The sequence below is a fragment of the Cricetulus griseus genome, chromosome 2 (genome assembly GCF_003668045.3).
Source record: "Cricetulus griseus strain 17A/GY chromosome 2, alternate assembly CriGri-PICRH-1.0, whole genome shotgun sequence".
Classification (NCBI taxonomy): Eukaryota; Metazoa; Chordata; class Mammalia; order Rodentia; family Cricetidae; genus Cricetulus; species Cricetulus griseus.
In genome coordinates, this window is record NC_048595.1 from 360,832,683 (window position 1) to 360,850,336 (window position 17,654).

The 17,654-nt window shown below is 43.5% G+C and overlaps 1 protein-coding gene across 2 annotated transcripts in view; it reads left to right on the forward strand.

Annotated features, from left to right (window-relative positions):
* Ctnnd2 (catenin delta 2) overlaps positions 1 to 17,654 on the forward strand; it is a 654,324-nt gene that overhangs the window by 278,721 nt on the left and 357,949 nt on the right. Inside the window, exon 6 of one of the 2 annotated variants that reach the window (XM_035439156.1) lies at positions 7,780 to 8,335. The exons of the other annotated variant lie outside the window; for it this stretch is intronic. Within the exon in view, the coding sequence (XP_035295047.1) occupies positions 7,780 to 8,335 (556 nt within the window). The remainder of the gene's footprint in view (positions 1 to 7,779; positions 8,336 to 17,654) is intronic. 2 annotated transcript variants of the gene reach the window in all.

Genomic DNA, 17,654 nt, shown 5'->3' on the forward strand with positions numbered 1-17,654 from the left:
TCAACAGCTTTGTCCATACTTGTGGGAACCCCTGAGCTCCAGACAAGTGTCTTCTAAGAAACCCCAATGATTTCTCTAGAGCTTTAATCAGTCCTGAGCTGATGTTACAAAATCACCTTACTTGATGGCTCTCAGTGAGAAATCAATGTCTCCAAAGATGTCATTGTAGTGCCTTGTCATTCATTCCAGCTTTCCTGAGTCACTGGAGGAGTGGGCCTCAGTCATTACCTTACTGTCTAATCACTTTGCAATCACCTAGACTGCACTGTATTAGTTCCTGCAAATGTCATGCCAAGGCCTTCCCAATGCAAGCCAGGGATGCATTCCTTCTCCTCCCTTGGCAGCCTGGGTGTGGAGGTTCTGCTTGCTTTGAAATGCACAGTCCAGACTTTCTGTTCATGACCCTGTGCTGACCCAGATATGCTTCTGCTAGCTGAGATTTAGTTACCACCATTCAGAGCTGTCTTCAGAAGGGACACCTTTAGTGACAGGTCTGTCCATGTGTTGTAACTATGGAAAACTGAGAAAGGGCAAAATATGCTAAAATGGAGGCAGCAAGCTGTAGCCATTCAGGAGGCTCATCTTGGGAAGCCACCAACCAGTCAGTGACTTCAGTTGCCCATTCCTGACTGCATTGTGCTAGCTGCCTAGCATTCTGGGCAAACATCACTCCTCTCCCAGAGCTAGGGGCCTTCTGACTACTTCAGCAAACTTGGCAGGTCTCATTGTATCCTCACAAGGACTGTCATAAGTCAGGGACCTGTTTTATAAGATGTGGGTAGTGTGATGGTATATCTATGATTGGAACTTAATTTAGTGTGATGGTAGTATACCCATGATTGGAACTCAAGATTCCAGAGAGCTTGTTAGCTGTCAGGTTACTCAAGTGCTGGCACTACGTCACTGGGGTTTTTCTTTCTTCTTCTCTCCTTCTGTTGTGCTTTGCTTTGTCTACATTGTCAGAATACCAGCAAAAAAAAATAAGCATCTGGGCTCTAAGAAAGGTCCCCTTTGTGACCCCTTTGCTGTCCCTGGTTCTTTTGTAGATGATTCAGAATGAAGATCAGGAAGCAACTGTATGCTACTGAGGCCATTGCAACTTTCTGGATTAAACCCACCAGATTCTCAGGGTCTCCATTCTTCCAAAACAGAACAGTATCATGTTTGTGAGCCAGATAGTATGCAACACACTAAAATACAATGAAATAATAGCACTTAAAAGGACTGTATTCAAGAGGACTGACTGGTGAACCTGCTTCGAAAGCACATGTCTTAACATGCTGGGGCAGTTCCTCTAGTTGGTGACTTGTGGAGGTAGTGAGTGAACTAAGTGATGTATGTAGTGAGATATCCACCCTGCCCACACCTGTAGCATTGGATATGGTCACAGGTGAGGATGTGATGGAGGGAGGACTAGATCTAGAGCTCCCTCTTGCTTCTGGTAGGGTCATAGGAAACATCCTGGATGGATCCTTGGAGCTGGAACTTGTGGCGGTCACCCACACCTTGTGTAGTGCATTCTCCCCAAATAAACTTCATTGAACCTGTACTGAGTCTAGTGAATCTTGATTCCCACACAATAGATATATCAACCTGATGCTCTGTTTTAAAGCCTGTTGTGCCTTGCCTAACCTTTATATCAATTGTCTTTCAGTAGCAATTGGACAGTATATCCTCTATTCAACAGTGATATCAAAGAGGCATGAATCTATGGCACAGAGAGAGCCTCAATAAACAAATGAGCACACACACATACACACACATATACACAAACACTAAAATAGAATATAAAATTTATAGCCATAGTATATCCTAAGTCTGTCCCAACTAAAACTTACATACAAAGACATGTGAACTATTTGTTTTAAAAACCAAAAATTTATGAGTTTATGGTTTCTATTTTTCTTGAAGATTTTCTCACAATAACAAGATAAAACAGAGCTACACTGAGCATGTACCCAGATCCAGCCTGTTGGAAACTGTTCATTCAGTCATATCACCTACTAGATGACTGCTTGTCTCTGATATCTGCTTCCTTCTGAATTCCAAAGAAGTGGATTCCTACTTTCTCAGGAGACAAAGTAACCTTTGTTCTGGTACTAATTTAAGGAACTAGGAAGGAAGGTTTAGGTAGGAATGATCCCTGCCAGCATCCAGAACCATGACAAAGGACAACATCAGGGCCCACTCTGCTCTAAGTTCCTGTGAAACGTGTTTTATCATTGTTTGTTGAGGAAAGTCTCTGTCCCATCTGGTCCCACAGCCATTTAGTCCCAAATAAACACACAGAGGCATCAACTAATTATAATCTCTTTGGCCTATTGCTCAGGCTTATTACTATCTAGCTCTTATAACTTAAATTAATCCATAAATCTTATCTATGTTTAGCCATGTGGCTTGGTACCTTTTCTCAGTAAGGCATTCTCATCTTCCTTCCTGTGCATCTGGCTGTCAACTGTGTCTCTGCCTTCCTCTTCCCAGAATTCTCCTAGTCTGGTCTCCCTGCCTATACCTCCTGCCTGTCTACTGGCCAATCAGCGTTTTATTAAACCAATGTGAGTGACAAATCTTTACAGTGAACAAGAGCATTATTCCACATCATTATTGTTCCTTAAGAACCTTTTCAAAAATGACACATTTCTTTCCATTATCATTGCTTATAAATAATCACTGTGGAAAGCAGTCCAGTCTTTAAATTTAAAAAAGTCAAATTTTGGCTGACATCTAATTTTAAAAATAGTTTTATTGTATGAACTCATGTTTGAGGTATAGTTGAACCCCTACAGGAGTGGGTTGAATTCTTTACATCTATTGTGTACTGTTTTTGATTCAACAATGGGTTATAATAAGCCATCTCATGAATTGTAAAGTAGACTTGAACTGCAGCCTTATGTCTCCCAAACTGGCTAAGAGTTACTAAATGAATTTATGCACTGAAACAGGAATAGATGCGTGCACCCAGATTCCCACTTTTGCACAAATGATGAGCTGTTCTTAGACATTTATTACCCCATCAGCCCCTGTGATGGACCACAGCACCTCTGGACCATTTGTTATGAGCTATAGATGGGCTTGTGCAGCTGTGCAGCCTGATAAGGTAGTCTCCAGTAACATGTGGCTATTTAAATTGAGATTAATCAAAAGTACACTAAATCCAGACCTTCAGCTGACAAGCAACATTTGAAGCACTCAGGGAGTTTGTCTGCCCGGTGGCTGCAATAATACTAGGGCATACGGGTTTGGGATATTGCCAGGCTTACAGCAGTGAACATGGCCATGCTGCTCAACAGGTACTGGTAAGGGTGGCATCATGGAAAGGCCAAGTGATGGAGACTTTTGAACAAATAGAAACAGCAGGCTGTTTTAAATTTAGAGCGAATGTATGATACCATTAATTCTTTCTCCTTCCCCTTCTCCTCATTAAAAATTTCACTGAACTCCTCCTAAATGCCTACTCTTGACTTGGACACCTTTGCTTTCAAACTGTCTAGAGGTAATATGGCATTTTCCAAAATTTCTACAGGTTTGGGAACAATTTAAGGAAACTGTATAGATGTTCACATTCAACAGAATTAGTACTCTAAGATTAGTCTTTTCAACAGATAAACATAAAAGCAAGGTGTTTACAAACTGTAGCTTTCCTGAGTTACACACTATTCAAATACAGAAATATTGAGTAATTTTCCTATTTAATTAGTTAATTAGCATGTTAGTTGGGTTATTCCTTTTTTAAATTAATTTTTGTTATTAAAATTTTCATATAAGTGAGCTGTATTTACATTGTTTCCAGTACTCCCTCTCCATATTCCAACTCTTCCTCTGTGTCACCTCTCAAATTTATGACCTCTTCTTCTTCAATTATAATTGATTATACACAGAGAGAGTGAGAGAGAGAGAGAGAGAGAGAGAGAGAGAGAGAGAGAGAGAGAGAGAGAGAGAGCCAAGTCCATCTAGTGTTGCTCATATGTACATGTATTTATGGATGACCACTTGGGTTTGCAAAATCTCTTGGGGAGCACATCCTTGGACAAACCTGATCCTTTTTCCTCTCTCAGAAACCTGTAGGTCTTTATCTGGGGCTGGGGCCCTGTGAAGTCTCCTCCATCTACATTGACAAGTTGGGATTTCAACTTGTTGTTTTTCAGATCATGTTAAGGCAGACACATTGTTGAGGTTTCATGGGTGCAGTTTCCCTGTCACATATAAAGTTTCTGTCTCCCAGAAGATGTCCTGTCTTGTGCTCTGGCTCTTAGAATCCAATTACCCTCTTCAGCAATGATCCTTGAACCTTAAGTATAAGGGCTGCATTGTAAATTTACCAAGTGGGGCTAGGCACACCACAGTCATTTATTCTATGCATTTTGACACCTTGTGGGTCTCCATAGTAGCATCCATCTATTATAAAAAGACACATAAAAATGCGTATGTATCCCTTGAGAATTTCAAACATGCACACAATATTTTGTAGTCATACACAATCCCTCTCTCTCACCCCTGTTTGCCTCCTACTCTTCCTAGACCCCAGTATACTCTGTTCAACTTCATGTGCCCTTCTCATTTGTTTGAAACCCAACCAGTCCAATTCATGGTGTTTGTGTGGTCATGAATGTATAATCATCCACTGGAATATAGACAACCTACCAGGGCCACACCCTGAAGAAAACAAATTCTCCATCCCTCAGTAAGAATCACCTTTCAGTATCTCCTGGGTGGAACCTTTTGATACACTGTCGAATTCATGCCGGGACTGACTCTATTAAGGTCTTCTGCAGGCAACCACAGCTGCTATGAGTTACTGTTGTACTGACCTTGTTGTGGCTAGAGGACACTACTGTATACATTCCTCCCTGTTCTCTGACTCTTACAATCTTTTTCTTCCTTCCATGATGTTCTTGAGCTTTGAGGGAGGTGGTCCAATATAGTTGAGAGCTAAGCAGTTCACAATTACTTATTCTTAGCACTCTGACCAGTTGTGTATCTCCATATCAAGCTTCATCCACTGCAAAAAGGAGTGACAGCTGCACTTAAACTAGTTATATTTATCAGTATTTATTAAGATAATGTATGCCATTTGGTAATGTCATCATCAATGTGTTCGAAGGTGATTATTAGTGCCACAGAAGACATAACAAAGTTTTATTGTAAGCAGGGTGCTCCCCTAGTCTCATTTTTTCCCATCGTTGTCTTTCTGTATGAAACTCTCCCATCATTTACTGGCTGGGGGCACCAGGTTGAGAAGTCCTAGTCAACAAAGAACGTGGCAGAGCCTCAGACAGAAAATGTCTGTGGGCTTGTCACAATTTTTTAGATCAGTACCATCTACCTCCCTTGGCAGAGGGTTAGAAATGACAACCCCAGGACCCACTTCAGACCCCCAGAACCAGATGGTCTGCCATTGTTGCTTCTCAAAGTTTGGTAGGGACTCGGTCAACTAGAGAGTTTGTCCAAACAGAGGTATCTTGGCTTCCAGAGGGGTTTCTGTTCTGTTCAAGGAAGCACTGCTGCTGCTTAGTGAACAGGCAGCACCCACTAAAACCCCGGCTCTTAAAACTGGTTCTCATGTGTCTTGGGCATTGGAATTTCCTGGGAAGCTGGGTCGCTTGCCTGTGACTTAGGTGCCAGCGTCAAGGTTCTGAATGAAATGTCCAGGGTAAGTCTAGGGTTTAGAAGTTCCTCTGGCAATTTACACTTACAGTTTGATGTGGGAAACCCAGCCTGTTATGTTCCATGTTCAGAATTACTGCTGAGGGAGAGACTCCAAGCTTCTCAGGGTGAGGCTGGACCATGGGTCTAGGATCCATAGACATAAGAGAGTTCTGCAGAGCTTGTACATTCTTGAAATTCTCAAGGCCAAAGCCTCAGGGGCCAAGTTTGTGAACTATTCCTTCATTGTTCAGCAAATGCTACTGTCTTCTCCTTTGTGGATGAGGTCCTGCTGTGGTTGCTAGAGAGACTTCTTGCAGCAAAGGCATGGGTCTTGCCTTCTACTTCTACTTCTCCTGTTATGCTAAAAAAATAATTTCAGTTCAGACTGGGACACATAATGCACTTATGAAACTTATATTAGACATACACATTGTATATAAACCAATGTGTGTGAGAGAAATACACACATATACCTTCCACTGAGAATGCCTCTAAACAAATCTCTGGCACACAAAGATGTGCTTAGAGTGTGTTTTCGTGTATGTATGTATGAGTGTGTGAGTGCATATGCATGTGGGTGCATGTGCATATACCTGTGTGGGGGTGGGGTCAGGAGACAGCCTCAAGTGTCATCCCTTCAATCTATACACCTTTCCCCCCAAACAGTTGTCTCTCATTAGTCTTGAATTCTCCCATGAGGCTATGCGGGCTGCCCAGAAGCCCCAGGGATGCTTAAACTATGCCTTCCTAGTAAACATGAACCCCATTCACCCCTCCTTCAAGCTGGGTTTTAGGGATCAAACTGGGTTCCTCAAGCTCAGGGGGCAAGATTTTACTAACTGAGATGTCTCCCAAGTCCCAACTTGTTCTTACTAGAGGAACTTGCTGCTGGCCAGCTAAACCCTCAGCGTTTCTCCTGACATCCCAGAGACAGTTTGGGATGCTGTGTGTGTGCAGATGAATTGCCCAGCCTCCCGGCTTGCCAAATGCCGTCCCTCCCAAAGGGCAGAGACACGACTGAAATGTTCGGTGGAGAGCACGTACCTGCTCTTCTTTCCCCTTCCCTCCAGCTCTTTGCTCTCTTCCCTGCCCAACCAGCACTCCTTGTTCCCAAACCTTCTTTTCCAGCTTGTCACACACAAAGAGCAATGCTACTAGCTTTTCACACCTGGCACTCCTAGGACCCTTTCTCTTCCCCTGAGGGGAAGCATGGAGGATCAAGACCTTCTCCCCAGAAGTGGTTGACGGTGTAGTGTTTTCATTGTGATGCAAATTTGTCTCAGCTTTCCCCTTCAGAGATCTTTCTGACTCCACCCCAGCCCTTGTCTTTTGTGCTCTTCTAAGTAAAGGAAAGTACTGGCTTTCAGTTGGAAGACACAGCTGCAGGGGCTCCTAGGAGCCTATCAGACAGAGGAGATGCACTGGGCCATTTAGAGTACACTTTTAAAATCCAGAAAAGGGAAGCGCTTGTTGTAGTTTCAATTTTAATTGATCTGCTTCCTCTAGGTTTTTGTTTTTTGTTTGTTTGTTTTTTTTTTTTAATACTGAAAAACCAAGCTTACTTTTGTGAGGTAGCATTTCTCCCTCCGTTTAACTCCTGTCCCTCCCTCCCCCCCAAGAGTCTTAATGGCAAAGCAGCAGAATAAATTCTAAGAAGTACATCTCTTAACATCTTCCTTCTAAATATGCAATTCGGTCAGTTTTTGGTGGCAGGAGGCGTGTCTCCTGAAATAATGCGGGCGTTTAATGTCTGGAGTTTTCATTAAAACTGCCAGAAATGGATGGCATTCTGGGAGATCGCCGGTTAGGTGGCATTTATTTAATTGATTTATTAATTAATTTATTTATTTTCCTGTAACTAAAACCTCTATGAACGCTGAGCAGAGGCATGCCTCTCGCCCGTTCTGTCAGCCTGCCCATCTTGCTAGCCCACTCCTTTCTCCCTGGAAAGGAATCTGGCTGGGAACGGACTGGGGCGTGAGTTCGCCTCCCTCTCTTCTTGCAGCCTGGGTTCCGAAGGCTCTGGGCGCAGAAGTTGTCCTTTGCAGCCGGGCCGGCGGGAGGGCGGGCGTGTCGGGTGGGCGTCTGCTTCTCCATCACTGAGCGCGCGTGTTCTCTGTTCTCCCGGCACAGGGCACAACCGGTCGCGCGGGGCACCTGGCGGGGTCCGAGCCTGCGCCTCCGCCGCCACCTCCGCGGGAGCCCTTTGCGCCCAGCCTGGGCAGCGCCTTCCACCTGCCCGACGCGCCTCCCGCCGCCGCCGCGCTCTACTACTCCAGCTCCACTCTGCCAGCGCCGCCGCGCGGGGGCTCCCCGCTGACCACCACGCAGGGCGGCTCGCCCACCAAGCTGCAGCGCGGAGGCTCGGCCCCTGAGGGTGCCGCCTACGCTGCGCCGCGAGGCTCCTCGCCCAAGCAGTCGCCCAGCCGCCTGGCCAAGTCCTACAGCACCAGCTCGCCCATCAACATCGTCGTGTCCTCGGCCGGCCTGTCCCCGATCCGCGTGACCTCGCCCCCCACCGTGCAGTCCACCATCTCCTCTTCGCCCATCCACCAGCTGAGCTCCACCATCGGCACCTACGCCACCCTGTCGCCCACCAAGCGCCTGGTCCACGCGTCCGAGCAGTACAGCAAGCATTCACAGGAACTGTATGCCACGGCTACCCTCCAGAGGCCGGGCAGCCTGGCAGGTAAGGGGGTTGGCTCCCTGGCGCAACTCACCTGGACGCATGTCGGGGTACAGCGGGGACTGGATCCAAGCAGCAGGTCTGGGCATGCCTCGGGGCCAGTTTTCAGATTCTGGGGCTGTGAGCGATGTCAGGGCTTGTCTGGAAAGAAGGTCAGCATCCTTGTTCAGGTGTGCCCATCATGTGGTGTCTCTGCCGCTAACACTCGCCTGTCTTCCCTCTTCCCTACCCGGAGTCTGAAGACTTAAACCGAGCAACAAGGTTAATTTAGTAGGACCACATAGACCTGTTGCTTGCATCCAGAAAGAAATCCAGTTACTATCCCAGTGGGTATGATCAGAGTTAGCTGGCAGAGAAAGTTAGATTTTTTTTTTCCCAAAACCAGATTCTGAACTTACATAGGTTATAACTGTAAAGAAACCAATAGGGAAGTGTGTTCAACATGTTTCATATTTCTTAATAGGCGTGTGCGGAGTGGGGAGAGTTGGACTAGAGTTTGGGGGTGGGGGTTGCTTTTCTTTGTCAGTACAGAGAGGTGACATTTCTGTGGTGCCTGTCCCCATCACAGACTAGGCTGAGCTGGTGAATCTGCTGTTAGTAACATATGCTCAGCTTAACAAGACACCGTGATTGCAAGACTAATGTTCCCTCCTTAAACACCTGACAAGTAATCTGGATTTATTGCCTATTTCTTCCCTTATAGAAGTATTGGTAATTTTGTGACTCTAGTAACAGATGCTGTGCTCATATGTTTCTTTTTTTGACACAAATAGATGAGTGTGAAGATAAATAGGATAAAAAAAAGGGAACTTGTTGCAGGCACAAGGCAGGTGGCCAAGGGCATCTTTAATTCAAATACTGTAATTGCCAGCATGGACTAGCCTAGCTTAGCGGGATGCAGGCTGGGATATGCTATCTACAGAACTGTGTGAGGTGAGTTTACAGAACTGAAAATAATCACTATCTCTGCTTTGCCTGGAGAGTGACATTTTGGAGGTAGACCATCATTAATGCCCAAATATCTCAAATGTAGCTGCTAATTTGAAGAACAGCCTGGGAAACAGGCACCAAACTAAATTTATGAGATCAGACCAAGAAGAAGCAAAGAAGTTGAAGTTATAGGAGACTGAAGTTCAGGAATACCCCCACCCCACCCCACACACCAGCTACTTGGAGAAGCTTCAAGGAGTCCTGATCCAGGGTCCAGACTACTAAAGACCATATTTCATTTCTGAGTTTACTTGAGGAAAGGAAATATGAGTGTTGTTGTTGTTTGTTTGTTTGTTTGGGGGTGGGGTTCCCAGCTCTTCTGTCACCTGCTTATGTGTGACAGACATATGCCTGTCACATTGCAACACTGCAGTGAAATGGAGGATGTTTCCCTCCAGGCAGATATATGTGTAGGATCTTGAAGAAAGGTCTAAAGAAAGGACCTTTGCTGCTGCTGCTACTACTACTACTACTGGTGGTAGTGGTGGTGGTATTCTTCTTGTTGTTGTTGGTGGTGGTATTCTTGTTGTTGTTGGTGATGGTAGTGGTGTTGGTGGTGATGGTAGTGATGTGTGTGTATGCATTTAAGTTTCTATTGGTTAGAGCTGGGAACACTTCTCTGTTTCTCTGGCCAGAAAGAGGACTCAGTTGACCAGCACATTCCCTTCCTTCTGTTCCTCATATTTTCTGGCCATATCTCATTTTTGCTACCTAGTGAGAAAAGATATTCAATGTGATATTGAAGAGTCTTAATTTTAGAGTTGCAACGAACATTTTAAATGTTTGAATTCATTTGTTTAACATACATGTTAAAATATTCATCTAGAGATTTCTTCATGCAAATTGATACTGGTGGTTTTGAGTTCAAAATTATCCTGTCATAGTGTGTGAACATTGGGTTTAAATAAGATTTCATATTCCACTTAGAAAACAGGGACCCATGGCCTGTAGGAGACAGACTGTGGTCTGTGTGAACTCACAGACTTCAGAGCTTTCATGCTCTGATGCCCTGTGTTTGCAACCATTCCAAGCATCACAAAGTTGGGAGTCACCCCATCTACTAATTGGAAGATCACAAACACATTGAGGTTACAAAATATATTTTGTCTCAGCAGAGCTGGGAATTGGGAGATCTGCCCCTGACCACTAAAGTATCAATAGAGGGTAGTGACACCCATTAGCAACTAATTTCACATTCTTTCCCTATGTATCCCTTGTGTGCCACCACTGGTTCAGTCTCTGGAGATTGCATAGTCCCCAAAATCTCTAACCACCTCTCAAATATAGAGGACATAAAATTATTTAAACAAAAACTTTCAATAGGGTAGCTAAAGAAGTCCATAATGAGCAGGTGACTTTTGAGTGTTTCCTCAGCTAGGCCTGTGGATGTTAGAGGAAGGGTGCTGTGACAGAAGAAAAGTGAGTTTGAAGGTTGGGGACTAGGAGTGTGTCTGGTGTGAACAGTGGGGAAAGCAGGAGGAAGGCTTGGCCATGGGATGAGGTTAGACATTTGCCAAGGGGCTGGGGTAGAAGGATTAATAGATCAGGAAGGCCTCATAAGACAAGCCATTGAGAGCCGGAGCAGAAGTGACACAGCCTGGCTTAGTTTGTAGCAGGCTTCTTCTTGTTGATATATTAGGAATAAAATCTGTGGATCAAAGGCAAAAGGAAGAGTGTAATTTGGAAGTTATTACAGTAATGTAAGTTAAAGTTGATTGTGGAAACATTATACTTAATTGAAGGTGATAAACTGTGTGTGTGTGTGTGTGTGTGTGTGTGTGTGTGTGTGTGTGTGTGTGTGTGTGTGTGTGTGAGTGTGTGTTTGTGTGAGTATGTGTGTGTGCAAGGGGGCATGCCAATGTGATTTTCTCATGAGTTAGGTGATGGCTGTAAGAAAAAAGATTACCAATTAAACATAGTTTCCATGATGGAGATGGAGCAGTTTCCAGAAGCGCCTGAATAGAGCTAGGATTTTACATGTGGTGGCATCCTGCCAGAATCCCGGTGTATATGTCACACAGAAAGTTGGATATAAGGGTCAGAGTCCTATTCATGACTTGCTTTGTTTAGCTAAAATGATGTGCAGATGGCAGAATGCTGTTTAAGGATTGCAGGCTGTTGGTGGTGGAAAGCCCTTAGGCCGAATGTAACACACCTGCCTTCTCTACTGAGTATTACTGGTGACTGAACTTTATAGATGCTAGCCCAAGATTCTAGAGATTTCACAACCTGGACTAAACCAGGAAAATGTAAGGTTTTGGATCTTGAGTCATTAGATACCCATGATTTTTTAGTAGTTTTTTTTTCTTATGCAATTATATCTCTTTTTATTGTACAAAACTGAGTGGCAATCAGTTCTGCATCTTTGGAGGTCCCAAACTTTAAACACCTGCCTACTTGATGTGCCAGAGAGGGGCACTATAGTGTCTATTCTTAGTGTTTTATAAGTAACTCATGTCATGTGAAGTATTTGTGCCTGTCTGACTTGGTCAAAGCTAATTTTAGAATTATTTATCAGATAGCCAACATGGGAGCTGAGAAATAGCTGGAAAAAAATCTTGAATTTTGCAATAGGCAGAAAGCAACTATGGTGAGTTGGTAAGCATGCCACATCCCGTGATTAGCGTGCAAAGGTGGCATCATCCCTGTGTTCAAAATGCCTCGCCTCAGTTGAGGATGGTTTAAAAACAATGGCTCCCACTGCAGTCAAGGTTGACCTGAAAGTCATTGTGTAGCCCAGGATGGCTCTGAACACATAGCAATTACTCTGTTCTGCCTCAGTCTTCACCTCCAAGGGGCTGGAATTACAGTCATGAGCCACCATTCTCAATGTTTCAAGAAAACTGCTCCAATTTCAGTTGTAATGCCAGTATAGAATGAGACATAGTTGTGATGGGAAAATCCAGAAGGGACCAATTAGTGAGATCTCATATGTGCCTAGCTTGCTTCCTTGAGGAAACCTTCCCAGAGTCTTAACTGTAAATGAGGGCCTAGTTAAAAATGTAATGTAGCTGGAACTAGCAAAGTATCGGTATGTGTATGTGGTGATGGACAGGGGACAAAGGACCAGCACATCAGTATCTGTTCATCAAAGAAGAGTGAGGGACAAGAAATGTCATGGGAAGCTGTCTTTTCGGGGCTGCAGTTGGAGCTAGCTGGGCAATCTACAGTTCGTACCTGAGAGGGGGAGTGTAGACCAAGAAGGGCTAGCTAAGGGGGTTAAGAGACAAGGTGGAGACACAGGAATATTGTCAGGAGGACCATTCAATCCATACTGAACACAAAATGATGAACTCCCTGAATTTATTCTTTAACAATCTTAAGTACCCAACCAAAAGTGGGGACAATGGCAGAAGACTTCTATTATCATGTATAAGGGGTAAACAGACTAACTTCCCTTACATCCAGGTATTTGGTAGCCACACCTGCCATCTGGCATTCAGGTCAAGAGAAAACACACCTGAGCCTAAGTCTGTTGTTATTTATATAAAGACATCCGATACCAAGGCTGAAACATCCTGTAGCAGCTAAACTATAGACATATAGGTATAAGGACAGTTTTGAACTCTCTGACCTTTAGTCAAGATGGAATGGAGCCATCTTAATGGACCTCCCGACAGAACGTCAGGGGAGTGACCAGAAAGGATAGCACAGAAAAAGAGGAAGTAGATCCCACCCTAAAGGGCCTGTGAATGTCATCCTCTCTGCAGCTGGTGGGCAAGACCATCTTTGCCTGTTAGCAACTGGTCTGGGAGCTCTGTACGAGATAGGTCAAGAATAAAGGGGAAGCAAACAGAAAGGGCTTTAAATTTTTCTTTCTGCCTAGACCCAGTATTACAACAATCCCCTGCTTCTTTCAAAGGGATGAAACTCCATGTTGATCACTTAGAAAGCAATAGAGTAAGGAAGTACTCCAAATGATATAACTTGACTTTGACATTGTTCTCTTGACAATCTTGTTGGTTAACTTAACTTTCTGTGCATTGAGTTAAATGTATTTATCTTAATGAATGAACACATTAAATATGGATGAGGAAAAAATTGTATTGAAAAATGCATTGGACTGGTGTTGGTGGCATGTGCCTTTAATCCCAGCACTCGGGAGGCAGAGGCAGGCAGATATCTGTGAGTGAGTTCGAGGCCAGCCTGGTCTACAGAGCCAGTGCTAGGATAGGCTCCAAAGCTACACAGATAAACCCTGTCTTGAAAAACCAAACAACAACAAAAAACACATTAAAGTATAAAACATTTGCCTTTCATTACTTAGTGTGCCGCACTCTGCAACATGGGTATCCTTTGATCTCCCAACAACTGATTGAGGTGGTGTGATTTTTACCTCCATCCATCCCTCAGAGCTGAATGCTGAAGTTCAGAAATGATGTATTCTTTGGCCAAATCTACAGATGACAGGAATATCATTTAACTTTGACAAATTTGATTAGAGTCTTCATAGGCTAAAGTAGACCTAACCCATGAGTAGAGAGCATAATTTTTATGTCACTAAGGACAGAGATATTTTTGCCTACACGTATAAGATTTTAGTGTATGTAAATCTCTGGTGATTTTGAAGGAAGCAAAAGCCTCTCAAGAATGTTTCAACATCCTATTGAATATGATTTCACTTCAACCATTTTTTGTTCCTTTTTTGGTGAAGAAAATAGCATGATCTTTCATTTTCTGAGTTGAGAGCCAAATTAATCCTGTTAGAAATACAAATACAAGTTGTAAATATGTATTGAAGTTGTCAAGCTTCAGAAGCTTACTTTGAGAGAGAAATAACACATGAAATGTAAATTCCTAGCCAGGGATTTCCATGGGAATTGCCCTTATATGGAGAGTTATTTAGTCAATGCATGATCATCTTATTCTCCAGCCAAATGGATCTAAACCATCCTGTTTGGAGTGGATCAAGTACTGTAAACTCTGAGTTTTAATAATTTGGAGATATTGTTCAATCCCTGACTTACTGAGACCCCAGGTCTCACTCTTCTAGTAAACAAAAGGGAAAGTGCTGATCAAAGACCCTGTAGGGTATGCCGTGCCCCACTCCTTTCCTGGAGGAGATGGTACAGAATTGAAGGGCTGGTCACTGGGTAAGGTCAAAGGGAACATATTTAACACTCAGCTCCTGGAATTTTGTCTGGAAGAAATGAGATGCCTAGCTCTTGTTCTTTACATTTCTCTTCCTGGAGCTCATGTTTCATAGCCTTTGGACAAGAATAGGATGAGTTTCATGAACATACTAGACACCAGTGAAAATTAGACCTTAAGAAAAATCCCTGTTCAGATTTACATTTTCTGCTTCTTATTTGATCAGCCTGAGGTCTTAATGGATACTTTCACTTGGTTAAGGAGACATCCTCTCAGCTGTGATATCAGCAGATCTCTTAGGAAGAGATCCCTGGGCAGCTCTCCCCTGGCCAAGCCCCTCACCCAACTGCCCTAGGGCTTTTGCGCTGGAAGACCATTTTGCCTAGGACACTTGAATCTGTGAAGAATGTATTTCTCATATGTGGTGGGTAAACTCCAGGATTCTGTGCCTCCACCTACTTGAGGAGTGTAGACCATTTACCACATCCTGACTTTCTCCTTCTAAACCTCAGCACTCCTACTCTACATTAGGCAACCATAGTCTTGGTGTCTCATTAGAGGCTCATATCATTGCTCCCTTACCCCCAGGAAGGCAGACACTTGACTCTAGCACACTGTACTTCCTGTGTACAAGTTAGCCCTGTGTAAGTCTCTGTCTGCATAGCAGGCCAGAATTCACAGAGGGATCAAATCCTCCATAGCTGCAAGTTAAGTGTGTGTCACATCTGTGTTGCTCTTTCCTGGTTATCCAATTTCTATCCAATCAATGTCCAAGTGAAGCAGTAGTGGGGAATTCTTGCAGCATCCTCTTCCAAGAAGCACAGAGCTATAGTCTTGAAACTGAGTTCACATTGCAAGAAGGCCTCAGAGGCCTTCCTATCATTTTTTTTTATTAATGTTTGACTCACAGGTAATAGTACCTCCCCTTCTATCCTTCCCACCTCATACCAACCCTGCCAATGGAAATGCAGTAAACAGATTGACTTGTTTGGGAAAGGGAAGTGGTATCTTCAGATTGAATTCTTATAATACAAGTAGTTATGTGTATTGTATTTAAATTACCTGGGAAAATCTAAACTAAAAACTCAATTGAAATCACAAGAAGTGGTTCAGCCGGTATCCTCTGCCTCACATTTGCCATCCTATTTCTCAGATACCATCCCCAAATTCAGATAGGGATACAATGGGAATGAAGTCACAAGAGAGACAGAACATAGACTCCAGTATCACTAATAAGCCAATAAAGAGTTTTATAAACACTGGAAGTTAAGAGTTAGAGTCAAGCTGGGGCTTCTGGGAATTCTGAGACATGGAACTGAAGATGTGGAGGAGAAAGGGAAAGTTAATGTTTGCCATGATCATTTCTAAATTGGTATCCATCTTTTCGTCTGTCCTCTCTCCTCAAAGAATGGCTAGGGCTTATTCCAAGAAAAACATGTGAGTATTATCTTGAATAATAGCAAAAAACAGTATTAGAGTCAGACTCCTGATTCAGATGGCATCCTGAGTGAAGTTCAAGTCACACAGGCATACACAGGGGTTGAGAGAGGAGGAGGAGGAGGAGGAGGAGGAGGAGGAGGAGGAGGAGGAGGAGGAGGAGGAGGAGGATGCTTACTGCCCAGTCATTATGAAGGAAGATGGTCATCATGCATGACCCTTTCTCCTTATCATGAATTCACATTTGGAAACCACACCTAGTGGATAACACTTCTATTCACACTGTGGAAAGAAGCTGCCTCGGGGTTTTTCTTCCTCAAATACGATAAATTAACAAGGATTACAGAGGAATGGGAGAGAATTATTGGCTTGAAAAAGAGAGACTAAAATAGAAAAATAAATTATCTTTTAGAAGAAACAGATAATTTAAGGGATGTAAGAGATTAAAAGAAATAAGCAAAAACTTTAGGTCTGGTATTGAAGAGGATTTAGGAAGATCTTGATTTCATTAAACAAAAACTGAATAGGATATGTAGAAAGAACAAAGAACATGAAAATCCTAGGCTGCAAAAAGACGTAACTCATAAAACTGAAAACAAATGATAAAATCGACTGAGAAATAGGTAAGGAAATAACCCAGAAGGTAGAGAATAAAGGGATAGAGTCAGAAAAAAGAAGAATAATGGAAGGAGAGCCAAGACAACTTCAGGAGATATAATGTATGACTGGGGGTCTCAGAAATTGAGTAGAGAAGGTAAATTATCAAAGTCATAAGGTAGAATTCCTCAGGGCTCATGCCTTAGTCAGAAACACCATGTGCTAGGAATTGAAAGCGTTCCTTATTCCGCATCATGAAAATTCAAAGCACCAAGATAAAAAGACCCCAGTGTCTCTGGAGAGAAATAAAAGACTTTACCTGACTAAGCAGTCACAGCTTTGGACAGCAGAGTACAAGCAGTGCTGCCTGAGGAGCTAAGGGAGTAATTCTCAACCCCAAATCTACACACAGCCTTTCCCAATGTAAAGGAAAAGTCAGACATGCTCTAACATGCAGCTCCTCAGAAAATCCATCCTCTAGGCACACTGTCCTAGAAAAGCTACCATATTTGAAAACTGTATCCTAGCTAAATAAAAGGCTGAAATGAGAAGAAACAGTACCCTGAAATAAAACAGACTGACTAACAGAGAAATGAAGAGAAGTCCAGAAACAGGCCCCAGGCAGCAGGTTATGAAGTCGGAGAAGGGACACTCAACCCAAGTTCCAGGGGATCTGTGAAATGTCAGTATCTAAGGACAGAAAAGGTGAAGCAGCCACCAGCTTCATTGCAGATGGGGAAGAAAGAGTTGTTATACTCCATAGAGCTCTATAAATCCAGAAGGCATCAACTGAGAGTTTTAACTCATGGACAGATGTGTGAACATATAGTCCCACCCCTTCTTAGCTCTGTAATGTTGTGCCATTTCATTGAAGCCAATGAAATTTAAAGAGCACTACTCTCATGCCTGGCATTCTTCTCAGGACTGGGGGCTCACCAGTGAGCAGCAGAGGCCAAAGCCCTGATACTCTATCAGGAGTCAGATGAGAGGAACCTTGGGAGAGACTAGGAAATGCAGAGGTCAGAGACAGAGCAGCTGGGGACACGTCACAGAGAGGAGATCACTGAGGTGATCTGAGGTCAAGTGGTGTGTGGGAAAATCCTGCACTGCCCCCTGGGATGTAAAATGGGGTTTCTCAGTCTGTTGGCTTGTTCTGCAGTGTTGGGAAAAGAAAAGAATGACAACTGCAGTCTTTAAGACATCCTGA